General features: G+C 39.1%; 2 protein-coding genes across 3 annotated transcripts in view; both read left to right on the forward strand.

Annotated features, from left to right (window-relative positions):
- LOC126365908 (B9 domain-containing protein 2) overlaps positions 1 to 13,959 on the forward strand; it is a 65,601-nt gene extending 51,642 nt beyond the window's left edge. For both annotated transcript variants that reach the window (XM_050008632.1, XM_050008631.1), the window contains exons 3-5: positions 2,804 to 2,929; positions 3,062 to 3,196; positions 13,781 to 13,959. In XM_050008632.1, coding sequence (XP_049864589.1) covers positions 2,804 to 2,929; positions 3,062 to 3,196; positions 13,781 to 13,959 — 440 coding nt within the window. The remainder of the gene's footprint in view (positions 1 to 2,803; positions 2,930 to 3,061; positions 3,197 to 13,780) is intronic.
- A 97-nt stretch (positions 13,960 to 14,056) lies between these two features.
- LOC126365906 (tectonic-1-like) overlaps positions 14,057 to 22,105 on the forward strand; it is a 71,466-nt gene continuing 63,417 nt past the window's right edge. The window contains exons 1-2 of the mRNA XM_050008628.1: positions 14,057 to 14,488; positions 19,255 to 19,488. Coding sequence (XP_049864585.1) covers positions 14,057 to 14,488; positions 19,255 to 19,488 — 666 coding nt within the window. The remainder of the gene's footprint in view (positions 14,489 to 19,254; positions 19,489 to 22,105) is intronic.

Below are 22,105 nucleotides of genomic sequence, written 5' to 3' on the forward strand. Positions count from 1 at the left end.
CCTCCTTCACCTGTACACCTCCTCCAGCAGAGAATCACAGCCCACAATGAGCCATCCTGGAAATCCCATGGTGCAGGTGTCAACCAACCTCAGCACTCTTATAATTCACAATGCTATCGGCTCCACTGCAGTTCTGATTCCAGCATCTCCTTCATCACAGTATCCTGTACCATCTTTATTTTATTACCTGGTGTAACTATCTTTTCCTGATAATGCTTTTGCTTTTATATCTGTGTTATATCTTTTTCTCTTAATGCATTTGCTTTGGTGTCTTTATTACTATCTTCAGTATTATTATCTTATAATTATCTATATGATCATCTTCAGAATTGATCTTAGACTGACAGATAGGTTTCCTTTTTATCTTGTGAGGTACCTGTACTCCTTGAGTATTCTATGCCTACTATGTAGTCTTTGGTCTATTCTGGGCTAGCTTTTGGGGAAAACAACTTTTTTCATTGAGGCTGTAAGCACTGTTTACATCAGTCCAATTCAAGTCTTGGAGGACATTCCTATAGTAATCAATTTTTGTCTTACTGAACTCAGATTTAGTAGATTTTGTACCACAATCATTATTAACATCTAATAAAATGAACTGCATGCCATGATATGAGAAGCCACTGGCTATTTGTTTTGTAATATCATTCCATTCAGTAGACTGTTCTAAAAGATATTATCAGTGCCTAGTTTTGAGTAATTATGTCCCCTGGTTGGGAAATTTGCAGTTGGAATTAAGTTGGATGATAATGTTACAGATAGCAATAAATTCTTTCTAGAATAGTTTTTAAGGAAATCTACTTAAAATCACCAGAACTTACAGTTTCTTTCTTTTTTATTTTTAGATAGGTCAATAGAGTGTCAAGGTGATTTGCGAAAAGTTTAAAATCACCTGCAAGTACTTAATATGCACTTACTGATATAAAGGATTTGTAATAAAATTCTACTTCTGCCACACATGCTTCCAAATGCTGCTCTAAGCAAAAGTTGTGAATAAATGTGTTGTTAAATTTATGACGATATCTGATAAATGTAGCAACACCTTTCTCCTCTCCTGCTCTACAGAAGTGAGATACTAACCTAAATCTTGTAGCAAAATTCAGATGAGTGAACAGTCTGTTGCAGTCATGTAATTACAAAAGAGACTGTTCATTCATCTGAATTATTTATCTACTGTTGCTGCACCTGTCATAATGGAATGGGATACTTGTAGCAACATGTGTATACAAGTGATCACATGATCCTCAGAGATTACATCAACTGGGTTTGACAGGTCTGAGACGTGGGACTTACTGGAATTAAGGAAAACGTGGAAGGGTGTACCCACCGATATAACTTTCTTTTCGCACAACTTGTTTATTTAACAATAAATAATCATAATTTTTTTTTTACAAAATGAACAAATTTGTAAAATGACTAAGCTTTTGCAAGAGAAATCCAAACGACAAACAATATGACAATAATTACAAGATGACCAGACCTACAGCCCACCCATTATCGGGTGAAACAGCGGTGTTTACTACCGTGCTGGACACAGTTTCTCTTATTAAATACCCTTCTGCAGCACATGAAAACTATATAAGCACCAGTGATGACAAGAGTGATTAAATTACTCAAAACAGATGACATAACTTTTAATTTGAAAACTGATTGTCTAGAGGTTTGGGGTTAAGATGCGCACCTGTGCTTAAAGGTTAAATAGATTAAGAAACAATATGACAATGATAAGGCTTACTTCAAAGCAAGCAACCTCTTAATTTCAATCGGCAACCAAGGTGTGACTGGATCCCAACCCGTTTCATTTGACAATCTTATTTTGACTAAAACCCTGATGACAGTTGTCTGTTATTATTTTCAAAGCTAAACTGACTGTCAGTTATTAGGACTACTCTGACAGAATGTCTTAAAACATTACTTGTGAACACTTATTACAAAAGAACTCACTCAGTGGAACCACAAGATCCAGCTAAAAATACACCAATAATGACCCAGTCTTTCAAAGATAGCAACGTACAGCTTAGTACAACAGGTTGTTCAGATTACAACTAATGCAATTACAATCAGAGAATTGAACTGGTTAACATCCAAATCTAATCACAAGACCCCTGTTTTGTTTAATGGCAACCTGTGTCTTAGTACAATTATTCTGGCTGTATTTATGACCAGGAACTGATTGATTCAAACATTTATCATTGAATATAAACCAGAAAGGAAAGGCAATATAATAGTGGAACAAATTTTCAAATGACAACTAGTGTCTTAGTACAATACTATGGCCTATATTTATTACCAAAGAGCTGACCGAGTAAAAACCAGAAAATAACTAGGAGGGCAGGTAGACAATGACACAAATCACCATGAGGATTACAGAATGTTACTCCCATTTAGCAAAAAGCAGTTCCATGGACCCACAGTACATCACGGCATTTACTGAGTGGTGATGATGAAAGCCAGGTAGCTGAAAACATCAAAGAATAAGTATATGGATACAGGTAATGATAAGTGACAACCTGAATTTTTATCTGCCACCAAACAATGCTTTTATGAAGTCAGTACTTAATTTCCCCTTTTGTTTCAACAACGAGACCTTACTCTGAGCAATATTCTGTCCTGTTTTACCCTAAGATATGATCTGAAGCAATTTATGTTCTCTTGCATTTTCAGTGTATGTGGGGTAATGTAACAATAAGTTATAATAATTGATATGTGAAAAATTATTACATGTGAACATAATTCAGGCCACTTTTAATTTAAAAATTTTAAGACACTCTCGTTTCAAAGATGTGTGGCTTGCACATTATTACAGGTAATGGATGGCGGCTGATATCAGGACTGAAAGAAGGGCAGACTCATGTTGACAATCCACAGTATGATGAGAAAGCTTATTGGTCTCATCCAGTAGACATTCACTTTGCTACAAAAGGAATACAAGGTAAATGATTATAATGTTACTATTCTGCAGTGGCTTCTGTACAAGTAATCTTGCTGGCAAGATGAAAAGGCAATAAGATGTTAAGCTATTTTCATGACCACAAGTCTGACTGGAGAATATGCTATTTTGCAGGGTGGCCTAAATTTCATGTTCAAGTGTACCATCTTGATCACTGGGGACGCAGTGAACTTTATGGATATGGATTTTGTCATGTTCCTGCATCAGCTGGTACCCACATTGTTGACTGTGTAACTTGGAGACCAGTAGGTAAATGTAACCATAAAAAAAATGATGTACAGGCCTGCATTGTCAGCATTGTTGAAACTGAACTTCTCTAATGCATATCATGCACTATAAAGCTTCACAACCACTTAGCTTAGTAGTATTATTTTCTTATGTTAAACTTACGTGTTGTAAAAGAGCTCATTTTGGTATCTGGTTGACTGAGAGTTCTTATTGTGACTAGCATTTTGAATAAGGAACTGCACATGTGAGGGCTATCTGGAAAGTAACTTCTGTTTGTCTGTAAATAAAGTACTTGAATAGTTATAACAAATTTTGTAGAGATTTAAAATTACACCTTTGTATCACTTTTCTACATAACCACCATTGAGAGTGAAGCATTCGTCATACTTGATTAACAAGTATAAAATCCTGCCATGTGAGATGCAGATAACCCATGGCAGTATTTTGAAATTCATCATCAGGATCAGTGTTGGGAGCCAAGCCCCTTAGCCACTTTTTCTTATGAATGAAGAGGTGGGAATCATTTGGAGCCAACTCCGGGCTATAGGGCAAATATTCAGGCACGCACCATGTGAACTGGGGCAATCATTCTTTTACTTCTCAGGCAGAGCGTGACTGAGCATTGTCCTACAAGAACATGCCCCTGGTAGTCCAAAGTATGTCTTTTGAAGGCTCTTCTGTGCATTTGTGTTCATGTTTATGCTTCAGAATTGCTTGTACTTCTGCATTGCATAAAACTCTCAGACAAGATTTCTTTAGTGTCCCAAATAACAGTAGCTATAATGTCTCTGGCTGACAGAGTTTTGCATGATTTTCTTGATTTGTTGGGCAAAGTGGTATGATTCCACACAGTTGAGTACTGTTATGTGCATGAACTGACATAAAGAATGTATGTTTCATCACTGATGATGGATCTGTTTTGTATGATTTCTCCTTCAGTATTGCAACAATAATGTAAGTCCATAGAATCAGTCATCCAAGGAGTTTTTTGTTCTCAGAAAGGAGTTTTGCAGTACTCTAATTGTTTGGCCACACTCTCATATAATATATTCTGAGAAATCTATGGAAGGTTGTCTGACTTTAGTGATACCAGAAATTCCAGTTTTAATAAATTGTTTTGTCTGTTTTCTGTAGCTATTTCTTTCTGTTTATCAACAGATGGTCTTCTGTCATGATCACAAACAGTACTCCTTCCACTCATAAACAAATGCGTGAAAACAAGAAGAGATACCACTTTCTTGCTATCACAGCTCTAATCACTCTGACATCCTGTCACAGTCAGTATAACACCTGTTCCATCTCCCAAAAGCAAACAAGGCAGCAGTGAATCAGAAGTCTCTCTGACAATGAGAGATGGTGCTGACAGTATGGTCCTTCAGCCAACAAAGGAAATGCAACCGGTATGATGCACGTGAATGACACCAGGATAAAACTGGCTCATGGCTACAGGACCTAGGCTGCAGGAGGCTCAAGAAGGATTCAGCTTTGACAACAACCAGTAAAATGGTGGCTCTGTTGAAGAGCTCAGATATATCAGAAATGGTAAAGAAGCAGCTGTATCTTAGTGTGCCAATGACACATGCAAGTATTACTTTCCAAAACCACATGGAAAAGGTGCCTCTGCAGGCAATACTAGACATGAATAACTCACACAATTATGGACTAGCCAAACTTCTGGCAATTCTTCTAAAACACCCTGTGGGACACTGCAGTCACCACATGAAGAACTTGGCCAGTTTTGTGAAAGCACTTATGGACATGTGACTATAAAGCTTTGATTCTATGACACTCCTTAATCAACATTTTGAGCCACCTACTTCAAGTGCAAAGGAGTGTTTTATGAGCAGTTGAATAGAATGGCTATGGGCTCCTTATTGGCTGCTGAGATTACTAATCTTTACATGTAACACTTTGAAGATGTGCCCCTTGAGAGCTCTCATCAAAAACCCAAGTGCTATTTCCACTAGGTTGATGATACTTCTGTGATGTAGTAGCAGGGCAGACAAGTGTTGGATTAGTTTCTGGACTACCTAAATAGCATCCCTCAAAGCTTTGCATTTTTATCAAAAAAAAAAAAAAAGAGAGAGGAGAGTGGTTATTTCCCTTCCTTGGACAAACTAAAAAATGAAGAAGGCAGGTGGTACAGACCACCAAACAATAAATAGGAAGAAGATACACACAGCCCTGTCCCAACATGCAACAAGCTGCCACCATCCAGCACAGTGTCAGATAGTGATAACCACATGGTACACTGAGAGCACATCAACTGCAAAAAGGAAAACCTACCACTTGAACAACAATAGTTGAAGGAAGTGTTCCACAAAAATGGGTACAGTGAAGTAACATGTTCAAGGAGGGAAAATATGCAGCTAACTAAGAAGAGGAGGAAGAAGACAGATGGCTCTCTTTCTTTCTATACTAGCCAAAATTGGTGAGGCTGCTTAAAAAAAACAACATAAAACTATCTTCTGCCCACTGCCTAAGTTGAAATAGTGTCTTGAATATGCAAAAGACACACTAAAACTGACTGTACCTGGGACAGACTGCATCTCTAGTGAATGTACAGACTGCATCTCTTGTGAATGTGGCAACCAATACATCTGGCTAATGCAGTATTGTGAGAAGTACATCATGCACATCGTGCATGTATGCTTGGAACACACAAAGAAATCAGTGATAGCAGAACATAGCACCACACTTTTGGCTTTCAGAAAACTGAGGTGCTATGCTGACCAACTGGCTGTTGGGATAGTACTATAAAGGCAGAAAGTGATGCACAATGAAGGTGAGGGGATGTGAACTGGGAGGAGGTGATAGGACAGAGGAAGCCTGGGTGGATCTTGTGGGGACAATAGGTTACTGTAGGTTGAGGTCCAGGATGACTTCAGGAGCAGAAAATGTGCTGTAAGCATATCTCCCATCCATGCCGTTCAGAAAAACTAGTGGTTGACGGGTAGATCCAGAAGGTCCAGATTGTGAAGCAGACATTCAAATCAAGTATGTTGTTTTCAGCTGTATGCCATGCCACTGAGTGGTGCACTTTGCTCTTGACCACAGTTTGGCTATGGCAGTTCTTTCTCATGGACAGTTGGTTGGTAATTGGTGGTCATAGCAATATAAAAAGTGACACAATGATTGTCGCTGCTAGTATATAACATGGCTGCTTTCACAGGTGTCCCATCCATGGATGGAATAGATAAGCTTATAACTGGACTGGAATAGGAAGTGCTGGGTGGGTGGATTGGGCAGGTCTTACACCTCGGGCTTCCACAGGGATATGATCCCTGTGGCAAGGGGTTGGGATTGGTCATGGCTTAGGGATGGACTAGGGTGTTGTGCAGGTTGGTACGGAGGGGTGGAAAGTAGTGGAAAGGATGTTGGGTAGGATGTCCCTCATTTCAGGGCATAATGATAGATAATCATCACCATTACAAAGGATATGGTTCAGTTGTCCCATTCCTGGGTGGTATTCACTGATAAAGAAGTCACTCCTGTGTAGATGGTTCTTGGGTGGGGTTGGAGGAAGGGGGGGGGGGTTGATACAGCACAGGAAATCTGTTTGTGGATCAGCGCTGGAGGAGAATGCCTGTCCATGAAAGTTTTGGTGAGACACTCAGCATATTGGGCAAGGGAGTTCTTGTCACTGGAAATATATAACCCCTGGGTGGCCGGGCTGTTATGGACGAGTTTATTTGGTGTTTAAGGGATGACTGCTGTTGAAATACATGTACTATTGGTGGTTGATGCATTTGATGTAGATGGAGCCATCAGTGAGCAGGAGGTCAACGTCCAGGAAGATGGCAAGCTGGGTTGAGGAGGATCAGGTGGAGGAGTGGGAGAGAAGGTGTTGAGGTTATGAAGGAATGAGAATAGGATGACTGGGTCCTGAATCCAGTTCATGAGGATATTGTCAGTGAATCTGAACCAGACCAGGGGTTTGGGGTTTTGGGAGATTAGGAAGGTTTCCTCTAAATGGCCCATAAACAGCTTGGCAGAGGAGGCTGACATGCAGATGCCCAGGACTGTGCTGCCAGTTTCTTAATGTACCTTCATTTCTAAGGGGAAGCAGTGGTTTGGTAGGATAAAGTCAGCAAGGTGTATGCAGAATGAGGTAGTGGGTTTGGAATCTAAAGGACATTGGTAGACATATTGTTCAATAGCAGCAAGATCATGACCATGGTCAATGTTGATGTGTAGGGAAATTGCATCAACAGTAAGTAACCAGAAGCGATCTAGGAGGTAAAGGGGTGAGGATGGCAGAGAGTCAGTGAAATAAGTGATTGGTATCTTTGATGTGGAAAGCTAGATTACAGACAATTGGTTGGAGGTGTTTGTTAATGAGGCCCGAAATAATTTCAGCAGAAACACAATAACCAGGAACAATGGGGAATTTAAAATTGTTGGATTTTTTAATTTTGGGCTGCATTTCGAGGGTGGGTGCGTGGGATGTTGTAGGAATGAGGAAGGAAATGGATCCATGGGAGAGGTTCTGGGAAGTACATGAGGCTGTAAGTGGGGAGTAGAGGTAATGTTGGACTTCAAGGATGGGATTATTATTGCAGAGTTTCTGGGTGGAGTGGTCAGACAATTGAGAGAGGCCTTCCACTAGGTAGTCACTATGATTCATAATGACTGTGGTGGAACCTTTGTCTGCATGTAGGATGATTACGTAAAGCTCTATTTTGAAGCTGTGTTTGGCTGTCCTTGCTTCTGCTGAAAGGTTGGTGTACTTAGGAAGGGACCTGGGGAACGATGGTGAGGCCAAGTTGGAAGTAAGGAATTCCTGCTAAGTGACCAAGGAGTAGTTAGGTGGTAGGAGAGGAGGATCACAATTGGATATTGATATGAAATGGGAGAGGCAGGGTTCACTATTGAGATTAGTTGGCTTTGGTTGAAGAGATTGGTGGCAAAGAAGTGTTTCCATCGTAGAGGTTGGGGGAAAGGGAGTAGGTCTTTGACAAGTCCAACATGGTGAAATTTGGGTGTAGGGATAAAGGTGAGGCATTTGAATAGAACTGAAATTTCTATGGGGCTGAGGATTTTTGTGGAAAAGTTAACAACAGTGTTCTGGGAATATTTCAGCTCTGGATATAGTTGAGCGTTGGTAGGGAGATATGGCAAGCTGAAAAGGGCAGCTAGGCAGGAGGCATGATATCTTCATGTTGTGAGGAGTTGATGATAGGAACACTGGTCAAGATAGGATTGGATAGTGGTGCCTAAAGACAGGATTGCAGCAAACTGGATACCTTTTGGAGGTGGTGTCTGGGATGCTCATCCTGGTACTCTTGAGGATGGAACAGAGGTGGTTCTGGGATGCCTGTGCCATGGAGGTGTTTTCTGCCATACCAGGTTTCTAAGGGATGGTGAACAGCAGAATCTGAAAAGGGTGAAGCTCACTGTGAAAGGAGGTGTTGGATTCAGAGAAAGTAATTTGTATGGTTAGATTGTTTGGGGAAGATTCCATGTTTTAGGCAGCATTTAAGGAACAGCTTGTATGGCTGAGTTTTAGACAGGGAAAGGAATACGTTTCTGAACTTATGCAGAGTGATGGGTCAGGGATCCATTGTGGTAGGGATGGCATTGCAGAATGGAAAATGATGTAGAAAATGGGCAAATTGAGGCACTAGGTGGTTCTGATGGGGAACTAGCTAAAAGAAAAAGCTGTGTAAAGATACACACAGATACACAAAAATGTGCACAAATACATAAAAATACCAACATATACATAAAAAACATACAAAAACATGGGAAAAAGGATAGAACGAGTGAGGTATCTGAGCATTCTGAGAATGTGTGTGTTGGGGTAAGGGGAGAGAGAGAGAGAGAGAGAGAGAGAGAGAGAGAGAGAGAGAGAGAGAGAGAGAGAGAGAGGGGGGGGGGGGGGGGGAGGAAATTGAGCTGGTTATGTTGAGGTTCACAAGTTTATGTGACACAGGAAGATGTGGAAAATAACATGTGAAGATATATTTAAAAAAAGGAAAGAAGGGAAAGAATGGACACTGGTAGAGCAATGCTTTAGGGACCGTAACAGTAACAAAGGAAAACATCACTGGGTTGTGGGGTGGAAGGAAACCTGTTAGTCAAAATCAAACAATAGAAAGTCCTGGCCCATAGCACTCTTCTAGGCCAACCTGTTTAGAGGCCATCTTGAGGAAACATACCTAGCCTCCCAAAAACCCAAACCTCTGGTGTGTTTCAGGTTTATTGATGATATCTTCATGATGTGGACTAGGCTTTTGATTGTGTAAATCATGAAATTCTGCTAGATAAACTCAAGTATTGTGGCATGAGTGGGACAGTGCACAAATGGTTCAATTTGTACCTAACTGGAAGAGTGCAGAAAGTTGAAATAAGCAGTTATCATAATATGCAAAGATCAGCACATTTCTCGAACTGGGGAACTATCAAGAATGGGGTTCCACAAGGTTCGGTCTTGGGTCCTTTGTCGTTCTTAATATATATTAATCATTTGCCATTCTACATTCATGAAGAGGCAAAGTTAGTTCTCTTTGCTGATGATACAAGTATAGTAATCACACCTGAGAAACAAGAATTAACTGATGAAATTGTCAATAATGTCTTTCAGAAAATTACTAAGTGCTTCCTTGTAAACAGACTCTCACTGAATTTTGATAAGACACAGTACATACAGTTCCTTACAGTAAATGGTATGATGCCATTAATAAATATAGACCTTAATCAGAAGCATATAGTTAAGGTAGAATATACAAAAATTTTAGGTGTGTCCATTGATGAGAGATTAAATTGGAAGAAAGACATTGATGATCTGCTGAAACGTTTGAGTTCAGCTACTTATGCAATAAGAGTCACTGAAAATTTTGGTTTTAACATCTTAGTTAATTATATTACTACACCTATTTTCACTCATTGCTTGCATATGGCATCATATTTTGGGGTAATTCATCACTGAGGAATAAAGTATTTATTGCACAAAAGTGTGTAATCAAAATAATAGCTGGAGTTCACCCAAGATCATCCTGCAGACATTTATTTAAGGATCTAGGGATATTCACAGTAGCTTCTCAGTATATATACTCTCTTATGAAATTTGTTATTAACAACCAAACCCAATTCAAAAGTAATAGCAGCATGCATAACTACAATACTAGGAGAAAGGATGATCTTCACTATTCAAGATTGAATCTAACTTTGGCACAGAAAGGTGTGAATTATACTGCCACTAAAGTCTTTGGTCACTTACCAAATAGTATCAAAAGTCTGACAGATAACCAACAAGTATTTAAGAAGAAATTAAAAGAATTTCTGAATGCCAACTCCTTCTATGCCATAGAGGAATTTTTAGATATAAATTAAGAAAAAAAATTTAAAAAAATAAATAAAGAAGTTGTTATATTAACTTAATTGTGTTGTTAAATTAACTTAATTATGTCATGTATTGGAAAATTTGACTCGTTTCACATCATTACGAAGTATCGTATTCATGATCCATGGAACGAGTATTAATCTAATCTAATCTAATCAGAGCCCAGACCCCCTGTCCTCATTCCTTCACAGTCTCAAAACCTTCTCTCCTACCAGCTTTACCCAGTCTGCCTCAACACACTGAGCCACCTTCCTGGTTGTTGACCTCTCTCACAAGTTAAGGCCATCAACCTTCATGACTACATGCTTTTTGACAGCTGCCATCCGTTCTAAACCAAAAAATCCCTCTCATAAAGCCTGTCCATGCAGGTAGGACATATCTGCAGTGACAATAACTCCCTTACCCAGTTTGCTGAATGTTTTACGAATGCCTTCACAGACACACATTCTCTCCCAGACCTAGTCTCCAAACAAATTTCTCACACACACCCAATCCTCCCACCACACCCAAGAATCATCTACAAAGGAGCACCCCCTTCATCATCCAATACATCTCGGACTGGAACAACTGAACCACATCCTCCATAAGGTCTTTGATTGTCTGTCATTATTCCCTGAAATGAGGGACATCTTGCCCAAGATCCTTTCCACCCCTCATAAAGTGTTGTTCTGTCACTGATTCAATCTAATCAACATCCTAGTCCATCATTATGCCACTCCTAGTTCCAGTCAATCCCAGTCCTTTGCCACAGGGATCATAACCCTGTGTAACATCCAGCTGCAAGATGTGCCCAATCCACCCACCCAGCACTTGCTATTCCAGTGCAGTCACAGGTGTAGCCTGCCCCATCTGAGGCTGGCCATCTGTGAAAGCAGCCATGTCATGTGCCAGCTCTACTGCAATCATTATACAGCTTTCTCTATTGATATGGCTACCAACCAGCTGTCCTCCAAGACTAATCACCACTGCCAAAGCATGGCCAAGAGAAAGTGGACCACCTTGTGGCACAGCATGCAGTTGAACATAACATACTTGATTTCAATGGCTGCTTCACTGCCTCCTCTCCACTCCTCCCCTCCACCTGATGGCTTTTAAGAGAGACACCCTCACATACTACACTCTAAGACATGAAAAAATGACACACCAGAAAGGAGTTATGCAAATTTGTAAACATTGGCTGCCAGTGGGTGAATGTGTGACACTGTGGAGCAGTTTCACCACACAGCTCTCAAGGATAGTAAATCAGGGACATTTTGATACCTGGGCATAAAGTCTTTGCTAATTTCATTCTGTGTACTCAGCTGGGTATCAAATGTGCCTTGCAGACAGGCACTTGAACAATATACTCAGATGTCAGCATTTGAGAGAGGACGTGTAGTTGGGTTCAAAGAAGCCAGTTGGAGTAATCAGTGAATTGCTTGGCATTTGAATAGGAGCAATGAAATATTTGATGATGTTGACAGGAATGGGTGAACCATGGATGAGCACAGCATCAAGAAGAAAGTGGTCAACTGAGAGAGATGAAAGAACAAGAGGACAAGCAATCATCAGAAAGGCACTCACAGCTCCTGATTCATCATTATCATCGATCCGATATGTAACTGGCACTTGAGTGACTGCAAGGAGCATTAATAGGTGGCCCACAAAAAGGGCACTGAGCCCACAATGCCTCTTGCTCCAACTACCATTGACCTCTCTACACCAACAAACCCATTCGCATGGGTATCAGGAATATTTGGCCTACAATCGGGTTGAGGGGTGTAAAACTGTCTGGGGTGCCATTTCATTTCAAGCAGGATCCATTTGTTTGTCATCTGTGGTACCCTGGCAACACAGTGGTATGTTGACAATATTCTATGCCCCAGTTTGATGGCAAGCCATTCTGGCCTTACATTTCAACAAGATAATGCCTGCCTGCATGTGGCAAGAGTTTCTGCTGCTTACCTTTGCGCTTGCCAAACTCTGCTTTGGCCAGTGAGATTGACATATGCCTCCCTAATTGAGAATGTTTGGAGCATTATGGGCAGTGCCTTCCAACCAGCTTGGGATTTTGATGATCTAATGTGTCAACTGGACAGAATATGGCATGATATCCCTCAGGAGGACATTTAATAGCTCTTATCAATCAACACCAAGCCAAAAAAATTGCTTGCATGAGAGCCAGAGGTGGACAAAAGTGTTTCTGGCATACTTTATTTGCAAAGCTCTTTCTCTTGAAAAAATCATCCAGTTTTTCAGAAATTGTAATCATTAGTTTGTCTGCACATGTACATCACATCTACTGATTTCTGTCCCATGTGGGTAATTGCTTCAAGGTGCATCTTTTTTTCCCCAAAAATCTCAAAAAGTTCTTCCTTCAATGTTTGTCAAGATGTTGTAATGAATGGTCAGATGTATGTAGGCTACATATTGAAGACAAATCATTGTTGCCAAAAATATCAAAAAGTTTTTACTGAAGCTAGCTACTAGAAAGCTATTAGTAATCAAATAAATTTTTGGCTGGGATCTGATGCAACTGTGCCATTTAATGGTTCATTGCTGTGGGGTAACACCTGTCTATGGCAACAGACTGATGCAATGAAAGTTTAAGTAAACAGTGCTTTCACTCTTATTATGTAAGTTTATTTGATCATTGTTTAATAAAACTAAGATAAAACTTTAGTTTTGCTGATACATAATTACCTTTGTAGCATAAAGACAGTCATTCTTTACACTTGTATGAAGTACACTGGGTGCCTGCTCACGTTATGAAAAATGGCCCATCCACTCGAGGGTTAATTCCAAAGTATTTATGTAGATTAGTGTAACACAAGAAAATTTTGAAGGCCAAAGGTTAAGCTAGTGTTCAGTGGACCCTCAAAAAACTTTTCTTTGAATGCCGAATGATGAAATGTGGTCCTGCTTTGGCTGAATCTATACAAAATTGTTGTGGATCAGTTTGTTGTTGTCACATGTGTTACAATGTGCTGACTATTCTGTCAGACCACCGTGTACTAATTACACATTTATGCTTATTCTTTGTAGTAAAGTAACTTTTCTGTATAATCTTTCTCATGGTTTTCATATTTTTCCTACAACCTCCCTACTCCTTGTGACATTATCAGAAAACAGTACTACAGAATCAAGGTACAGTATTCTGGTCTGAATTTTCATGAAATTTCTGTTTGATAATTATAAAATCAAATTGTTTTTTTTTTTTTTAATTTTACGTACACTTCACTTGAGAATATCCTTTGACTATGACTTACTTTATCTTTCAGGTACACTTCGTGACCAAATACGGCAATATTTTGTTGGGGGTGGACCGCAGTTGAAGAATGTTGAACTTGCTTATTGTGGATATGACAGATATCGATTGCAGACTGAAACTATGGGGATTGTTCACATGGAACTAGGAATTATCTTAAGGCACTTCGATAAGTTTGGTGTTGAATGTTAGTTACAAATGTATATTCTCTTCATATGAGTTATGGTAATAGTGATCAGACAATAAGAATGTTGCTTCCTTTAGCATTGTTGGACATAAAGAATTTACAATGGTTTTTCTGAATACATTATTACATCTGTTAACGTTCAGTCTATGTTTATTTAGGCCCATTGAAATGCAAGATTTATTGTCTTTCCCAACTAATTATCTTTCTTATCAGCATAGTGAAATTTGTAATAACAATGAGACCCTCTGTACAACAGAAATATTAGGACTAGGAACTAATGAGTCAGATGTAAACTCTACACTAACTATAGTTTCAAAAAACTTTGAAGACGATGATCATAATCTGACTCTGAATAATGTTACACAAGTGGAAAATCATACCCTTCCAGTTACTTTAGAGAACACACTTTTGGTATCAGAACCATCAAGTAGCAAGTCAACAGAAAGTTCATATGTGGCTGTCACTACAAGTGTATTGCCAGTGAGTGAAAAACCACGATGGATTCCCGAGGAAAATTGTGCCTGTGATTTAGAGGTAAGTAAGTTCCAGTCCTAGTGAAAACAGTTTTTAAATCTTTGTCTCTACCTTCCTACCTGTGTTGTTGCATTACAAGGTAGATGCTGCAGTTGAAAGAAGTCTGAATCAGTCATACCCAAAACACAAATAATAATGCAGTGTTTTTAGTACATATAGTGACAATCAAAACATAATGAAGCTGGGAATGAAACATCAGGTATAAAATCCTGAAATCAGTCTTACCTGAGACAGGACAAATATTGTTGTGCATGTTTCCTGGTTTTGTCATCTGCACGTTTGCATTTATTGAGTAACAATTTCACCACAAAAATTATTTATGAAAACTAGTCTCTGGTGCAGTGTAAGAAGATAAAGAAGGAAGTTAATTCTGAAGCAAATCATTCACATAGTGGATTCTGAGAGCTCTGTAATATTTGACCACATGTATTATCCAGAATTTCGTACAAGCACTAGTTAAGGACTTGGGAGCCTGTAAATAATTTAATAGAGAGATGTCTTAAGATTTCATAGTTGTGATGGAGATTTATTTGGAAAAGAACGTGTCTGAAGAAATTTAATGAATTTGGCCACAGTAAAATGTTTCCAGTAGAATTTTTTTTTACAGAATATTAAGATACTAGCCCAGAAACCCAGCACTGCCAGGATACTTATTTATTCCAGTCTTCCATTAGTTCATTTCTGCCTCCCTCCTCTCCTGCCATTTTTCTGTCCAGCTGTTCTTCCCCCCTCTTTCTATCCATCTCCTCCCATCTTTGTCTGCCCATCTGCCCCTCACCCCTCTCTCAACATGTCTCCTTCTTCCCCCTCTCTCTATGCATCTCCTCTTATGCCCTCTCTTTCTCTACATCTGCATATATACTCCACTGCCCACCATACAGTGCATGCCAGAGGGTACACAGTACCATTACTAGTCATTTCCTTTCCTGTACCACTCAAAAATAGGGTGAGGTTAAAAATGACTATCTATATGCTTCCATATGAACCCTAATTTCTTATATCTTATCTTCCTGATCCTTACATGCAGTTCGTGTTGGCAGCAGCAGAATCATTTGGCAGTCAGCTTCAGGTGCTGTTTCTCTAAATTTCCTGAATAACGTTTCTTGACAAGAACGTCACCTTCCCTCCAGTGATTCCCATTTGAGTTCCTGAAGCATCTCTGTGACACTTAAGTGTGAGATTTGAATCTACTGGTAACAAATATATCAGCCTGCCTCAGAATTACTTCAATGCCTTTCTTCAATCTGACCCAGTACAGACCCCAAACACTTGAGCAGTACTCAAAACTAGGTCACACCAGCATTGTATATGTGGTCTCCTTTACAGGTGAACATCTCTTTCCTTAAATACTCCCAATAAACTGAAGATGACCATTTGCCTTCCCTACCCCAGTTCTCACATTCTTGTTCCATTTCATATCACTTTGCATCATTATGCCCAGGTATTTATACAGTGTAACTGCATTGAGCAGGACACTGTTAATACTGTATCCCAACATTACAGATATTTATTCCTACTCATCCGCATTACTTACATTTTTCCACATTTACAGCTAGCTGCCATTCGTCACATCAACTGGAAATTTTGTCTGTCTTGTTTTATCTTCCTACAGTCATTCAATTTCAATGCCTTACTGTACACCACGGCATTATCAGAAAATAACCACAGATTGCTGCCCACTCTGTCCACCAAATCAATTATGTATATAGGGAACAACAGCTATCTCACTTCTCTGGGGCACTCCTGATGACACTCTTGTCTCTGATGAATACTCGCCATCAAGGACTACATACAGGGTTCTGTTACTTAAGTAGTCCTTGAGCTACTCACACATCTGAGAACTTCGTTGACAGCATGCATTGGAGCACCATGTCAGATGTTTTCCAGAAATCTAGAAATATGGAATATGCCTTTTACCCTCCATCCATAGTCCACAGCATATCATGTAATGTGAGAAAAGGGTAAAGCTGAGTTTTGCAGAAGTGATGCTTTCTAAAACCATGCTTCTCCCCCTCCCCATCTCACTGTCCATCTTCTCCTGCCCCTCTATCTATCCATCTCCCCCCCCCCCCCTCTCTCTGTTGTCTGTTGATCCCCCATGCCTTTGTCTCTCTCCTCTGCCTCCCCCCCCTCCCCTCACCTCTTTGTCTTCCCTCTCAATATCCATCTCCTCCTCCACCTGTCTCCGCAGTCATGGCTGACCACTTGTGTGCCATCTGCAGTGAATTCATATCCTACCCATATAACATGCCAGTCCTGCAGCAAGTCCATTTTTTGAGAGATGGAGATTCTGTGTTTGACTGTATAAGTGTCATAACCAAGGTGGGACCCAGATGCTGTACTCCCTGCCCTTGAGTGTAACAACGTACTCAAACGTTGTGAAAGAAAAAAAAAAAATTGTAGGCTAACTGTTTCTGTAATGGAAAAAAAAATCAGCTTATTGTTCATCAGGAACTGCAAGAGGACAGACAAACACTCAGAGTTGAAGCTACCTTAAGCTTTAGGCATTTTCAAAAGGATGAAAACAAAGATCAGGGGAGAGGAAAAGTCACTTCAAACCTTTAACCAGGCAGTAGATAGTGAAGTAAAAGTTGGTAGTTAGGGTTTATAAACCTGTTTTGACACACACTTAGTGAGCAAGCAGGGTTACGAAAATATTCACTATTTGTAATGACACTTAGAAAAACATTTTTTGAGCAATAGGTATTTTTTGACAAGTAATAAGTTCTGTGCACCACCACAGCCAACTGCTATTTTGGTAAATAATAGACCAGAAATCTGTTATTCATGAGCAAGCACTTGAATAGGGGAGATGCTATGTCTTTGTGGATGGGAAAAGTAATGATTGCACCCACAGGAAGGGTGAGAGGGATAATCCTCTATACAGGTCATTATGTAACACTGAAATATTACGAGAAGAGAATCATCACTTGAGGATAATATCTCTTCAAGCAGTTTTTGACTGCTGTAGTTCATGCTGAATGGCACCTGTCATGTTATCCATTGCCTGCAAAACAGAAACAAATAGTTAAAAAAACGTTTTTTCATCATTTTAAAATGGCATGGTGGTATTTATATACTCACTTTTGTAAATCCAGTGCTACATAAATACCCCTGCGGTAGAGATTGAAATCAACAGGGGCATTGATCCCAAAGTACCAAGGAGCTTTTGTTCTATATAAGCTCAAGGAAAATGCTGACATCTCATTTGTCATGGAGAGTTCTGGGGAGGTAACACTTGAATAAACCCTGATAGGAAACTGATAGGAAATTTAACACCAGTTTGCATGTTCCACCTGCACTCATTAAGAAGGCACACTGTTTCTTTTAATATATGGATTTTTGAAGATGCTAATGTTTCATAATGAGATTGATTGTCTAAAAACCAACTATGTAAGTTAAAAAAATGTTTAACAGTGGCATTGGGTTGGGTTATTCAATGTGCTCCTGAAGTAATTGAGCCTGAGGCCTTCATAAATGTTATCAAGAAGTGCAAAATCTTACATCTGCAGAAAGAAGGTAACATCCAACAAGCCTGTGTGCAATGCACAACCTTCTCCATTTTGCAAATAGTGAGAAAATATACTGAGAGACCTGATATTAATATGTTGATTGCAATGTGTCCCTTTGTGTTACTCCCTGTTTTCATCTTCAGCACACTACTACAACCATTTCAATACATATTTTCTATGTGAACAGTGTCGTAACTTATAGTAAGATTCATATTTTTATTAATTACAGTGATCTATTTAAATAACACTTTTTTTATTCATTTGTTCAAAAATTCATGCCCATATTACCTCAGGACAATATTTTGCATCATCGGGGGTTTGATTACATAATTTGATAATTAAAAATACTCCATATTATTTATCATACCTCTTAATTCTCTAAACCGCAAGAAAAAATATATTTTTCAGACATATAATCAGAAACTGAATATGTAATTGTTAGCTATAAAATTGAATTATGAGAAAATGAAACTGACCTTTCCATCTTCATAGGTTCTTGAAGTTGGTAGTCACCATTGTAATAATCTCTATCTCCATTCTAAAAATTCTGAGAATTAGTTTTTGTGCAAGACATTTGAGAGATAGTATGTTCCAGACTACGTTCAAGGATATCTCTCCTTACTATTCACACTGATTGTTTCATTACTTGTCACTACCTAACACACAGAAATTAGGGGCCACTGATGTTACGTGTTTGGATACTTGCCAAGCATCCAAACTGAGGCGACATTTAAATATTTCTCCAACTGTTGTGGCAGTGTCTGAAACCTAGTAAGCTCCCAGGTACCTTACTTTGGAAATTCCCTCAGTGTGATTTTGCACACAATATTTTAATGACTGACAGGTACTTTGAGCAGAGGTCTTCTGTGCACCAACTACCTTTGCTCCAGTCTAGGTGAAGTCAGGCACAAAATCAGATTAGGTCCATTACTCAAAAAACTTTGTGACGATGATGATGATGATGATGATGATGATGATACTGATAATGATAATGATAATGATAATGATAATGATGTGACAATGAGCACCCAGTCCCAGATTATTTGAAGATGCCTAATTTCCTGCCTTATGTGTTTTCCCCACATTATGAAAGATTATTGCACTGTTACACACAATTCACTTTGTACTTTTGAGAAAGATGAAAATCTGTATGTAAATTTTGTTTAATGTCTTTAAGTGTGAATGTATAATCATAAAAACATGATGATGTAAAGAGAATTAAATGGTGATTTAATATAATATTTTCTTTTGCAGTTAAATTCATGTGACATAAACTGCTGTTGTGATGCTGACTGTTCAGAGGAGGACCGATTAGTTTTCCTCAGATGTGAAGAAAAACCTTCATTGTCTCCAGATCCTCAATATTGCTACAGAACACAGTTTATATATAAAAACAACACAAAATATAAATTAACTACTACTAGTAATGGCCTGTTTTGCATTGTGAAAGAAAACCTTCCAAAGGATTTGAAATATATGGAGGGAAAGGTAAGACTGATGTTTGACTATAATAATATATATTTCCAGTAGCATCAACATCTACATCTACAGCTGTGCTCTGCAAACCACCAGGAGGTGCATGGCAGAGGGTACGTCCCACTGTACCAGTTGTTAGGATTTTTTCCTGTTCCATTCACATACAGAACACAGGAAGAATGATTGTTTGAATGACACTGTGTGTGCCATAGTTATTCTAATCTTATTCTCATGATCTCTATGTGAGCAAGATGCAGGGGATTGTAGTATATTCCTAGAATCATCATTCAAAGCCAATTCTTGAAACTCTCCCACAGATTAAACAAACCTGTGACCATTCGTACTGCCCTTCTCTGTAAACATTCAGTACACTTGTTGGTCCTATCTGGTATGTGTCCAACATACTTGAGCAATATTTTAGAACTAGTTACACAAGTGATTTGTAACCAATCTCCTTTGTTGGCTGATTGCACTTCCCCAGTATTCTACCAACAAACCAAAGTCTACCACCTGTCTTACCCATGAATGAACCTATGTGATCATTCCATTTCATATCCCTAGTCTTACACACAGGTATTTGTATGAGTTGGCTGAATCCAGCAGTGATGCACTGATAGTTTAGTCATAAATACTACCTTATTTCATTTTGTATAGCGCAAAATTTTACATTTCTGAAAATTTGGAACAAGTTGCACATTGAAATCTTAACAAGATCTGACTAAATATTTATGCAGCTTCTTTCAGGTAATATTTCATTATAGATAACTGCATCATCTCCAAAAAACCTGATTTTACTATTAATATTGTCTACAAGGTCATTAATATACAACATGAACAGCAAGGGTCCCAACACACTACCTTTGGGCACACCCCAGGTCTTTCAACATCTGATAATGACTCTCCATCCAAAGTAACAAGCTGTGTCCTCCCTATCAAAAAGCCCTCAGACTAGTCACAAATTTCACTTGGTACTCCATATGATTGTACTTTTGACATAAGTGAAGGAGTGGTACTGAGCCAAATGCTTTTTGGAAATCAAGAAATATTGCAGCCATTTGATTGCCTTGATCCAAAACTTTCAGTATGTCATGTGAGAAAATATATAAATTGGGTTTCACATGATTGATGTTTTCAGAATCCATGCTGGCTGGCATTGAGGAGGTCATTATGTTTGAGCTCAGAATATGTTCTAAGATTCTACAACAATTTGATGTCAAGGATATTGGACGGTAGTTTTGTGGCTCACTTCTATTACCCTTCTTAGACGGATGTGACCTGCGGCTTTTTCAAAGAACTGGACACAGTTTTTAGTTTGAGGGCTCTATGATAGATTATAGTTAGAAGAGGGGCTAACTGAACTGCAAATTCAGTATAGAATCTGAGGTGAATGTGTGCTATTAACATTATACCTCAGACAGTCTTAAGAAAATTTTTACAATTGGTTCATTTGCAGATATGAAATAGAAACAGAGTCTCAAAACCAACCCAACACCAACAAGTATAGCTGAGGTATAAATTTCAGTGTTACAAGTAGGGAACTGAACAGACAGCTTAGCAATAAAGGAAGACAAAAAACTAATAATCATGGGGGAATGGAATGCTGTATTAGAATAAGGAATAAAAGGCAAAGTTATGGGTGAACATGAGCTTGGTGATAGCAATGAGTGAGAAGAAGACATTTTGAGCTCTGTAGTCATTTTAGCAAATGTGCTGTTCAAAAATCATGAAGGGAGAAGGTGTACTTGGAAAAGTAGTCACAGGAAGATATTAGCAGCATTGTGTCATGGTGAGGCAGAGATTCCAAAATAAGATGATGAATTGTTAGGTGTACCTAGTAGCAATTATAAACTTGGATCATAATTTATATGTAAGAAAATTTTCAGGAAAGAGCAAAGCCAAAATGTAGGTAACGGATTATTGAGAAATTAATGTGTGCATTTGAATTTCTCTCAGAATGTGATAATGAATACCATGTTAGGTAGATCAAAAATGTAGGAAAAGATAGATTGCTACTTATGTAAAGATAACACACTAAGTTACAGACATGCAAAATTAAAAGTTGCTTACATATAAACTTTTGGCCTCAGCCTTCACTGGAAAAATATAAACACACACTATTCATTTACACAAGCAAACACACCTCACACACATGACTGCCAACTCTGGCAGCTTGGGCCAGAATGCAATTGTTTAATGGGATGGAAGCAGCAGTCTGGAGGGCACAGGCAAGACCAAGGGCAAGGGGAAAGTGAAGGCATAACAGTGCACAGGTGGGGCAAGAGAGGACCCTGAACGGCAGAGTTTGCAGGGTCTAGAATGCCAATAGGCACAGTGCCAAAAGGTTGTGGAGCAGGAAGGAGGGGTAAACAGAGCAAAAAAAGGGGAAAGATGGGTGGGTGTGTTGGCAGAGGGTGGCAAACAAAGAGAGTGGGAGATGAGAATGGGGAGGAGCAGATAGAACAGAGGGGATGGAAACTGTTGGGTGGAGGGTGTGGGGACAATATTTTGCCATAAGTTGGCGGCTCCTTTCACAGTGACTCTCACCTTTTTAGATACCCCCAGCCCTGTCTCTCACAAACCTGGCACTGTAAAACCACATACATCTCCATGGCACAGACATCCCAGAACC

This window comes from Schistocerca gregaria, chromosome 4 (assembly GCF_023897955.1).
Source record: "Schistocerca gregaria isolate iqSchGreg1 chromosome 4, iqSchGreg1.2, whole genome shotgun sequence".
In the NCBI taxonomy this organism is placed as follows: Eukaryota; Metazoa; Arthropoda; class Insecta; order Orthoptera; family Acrididae; genus Schistocerca; species Schistocerca gregaria.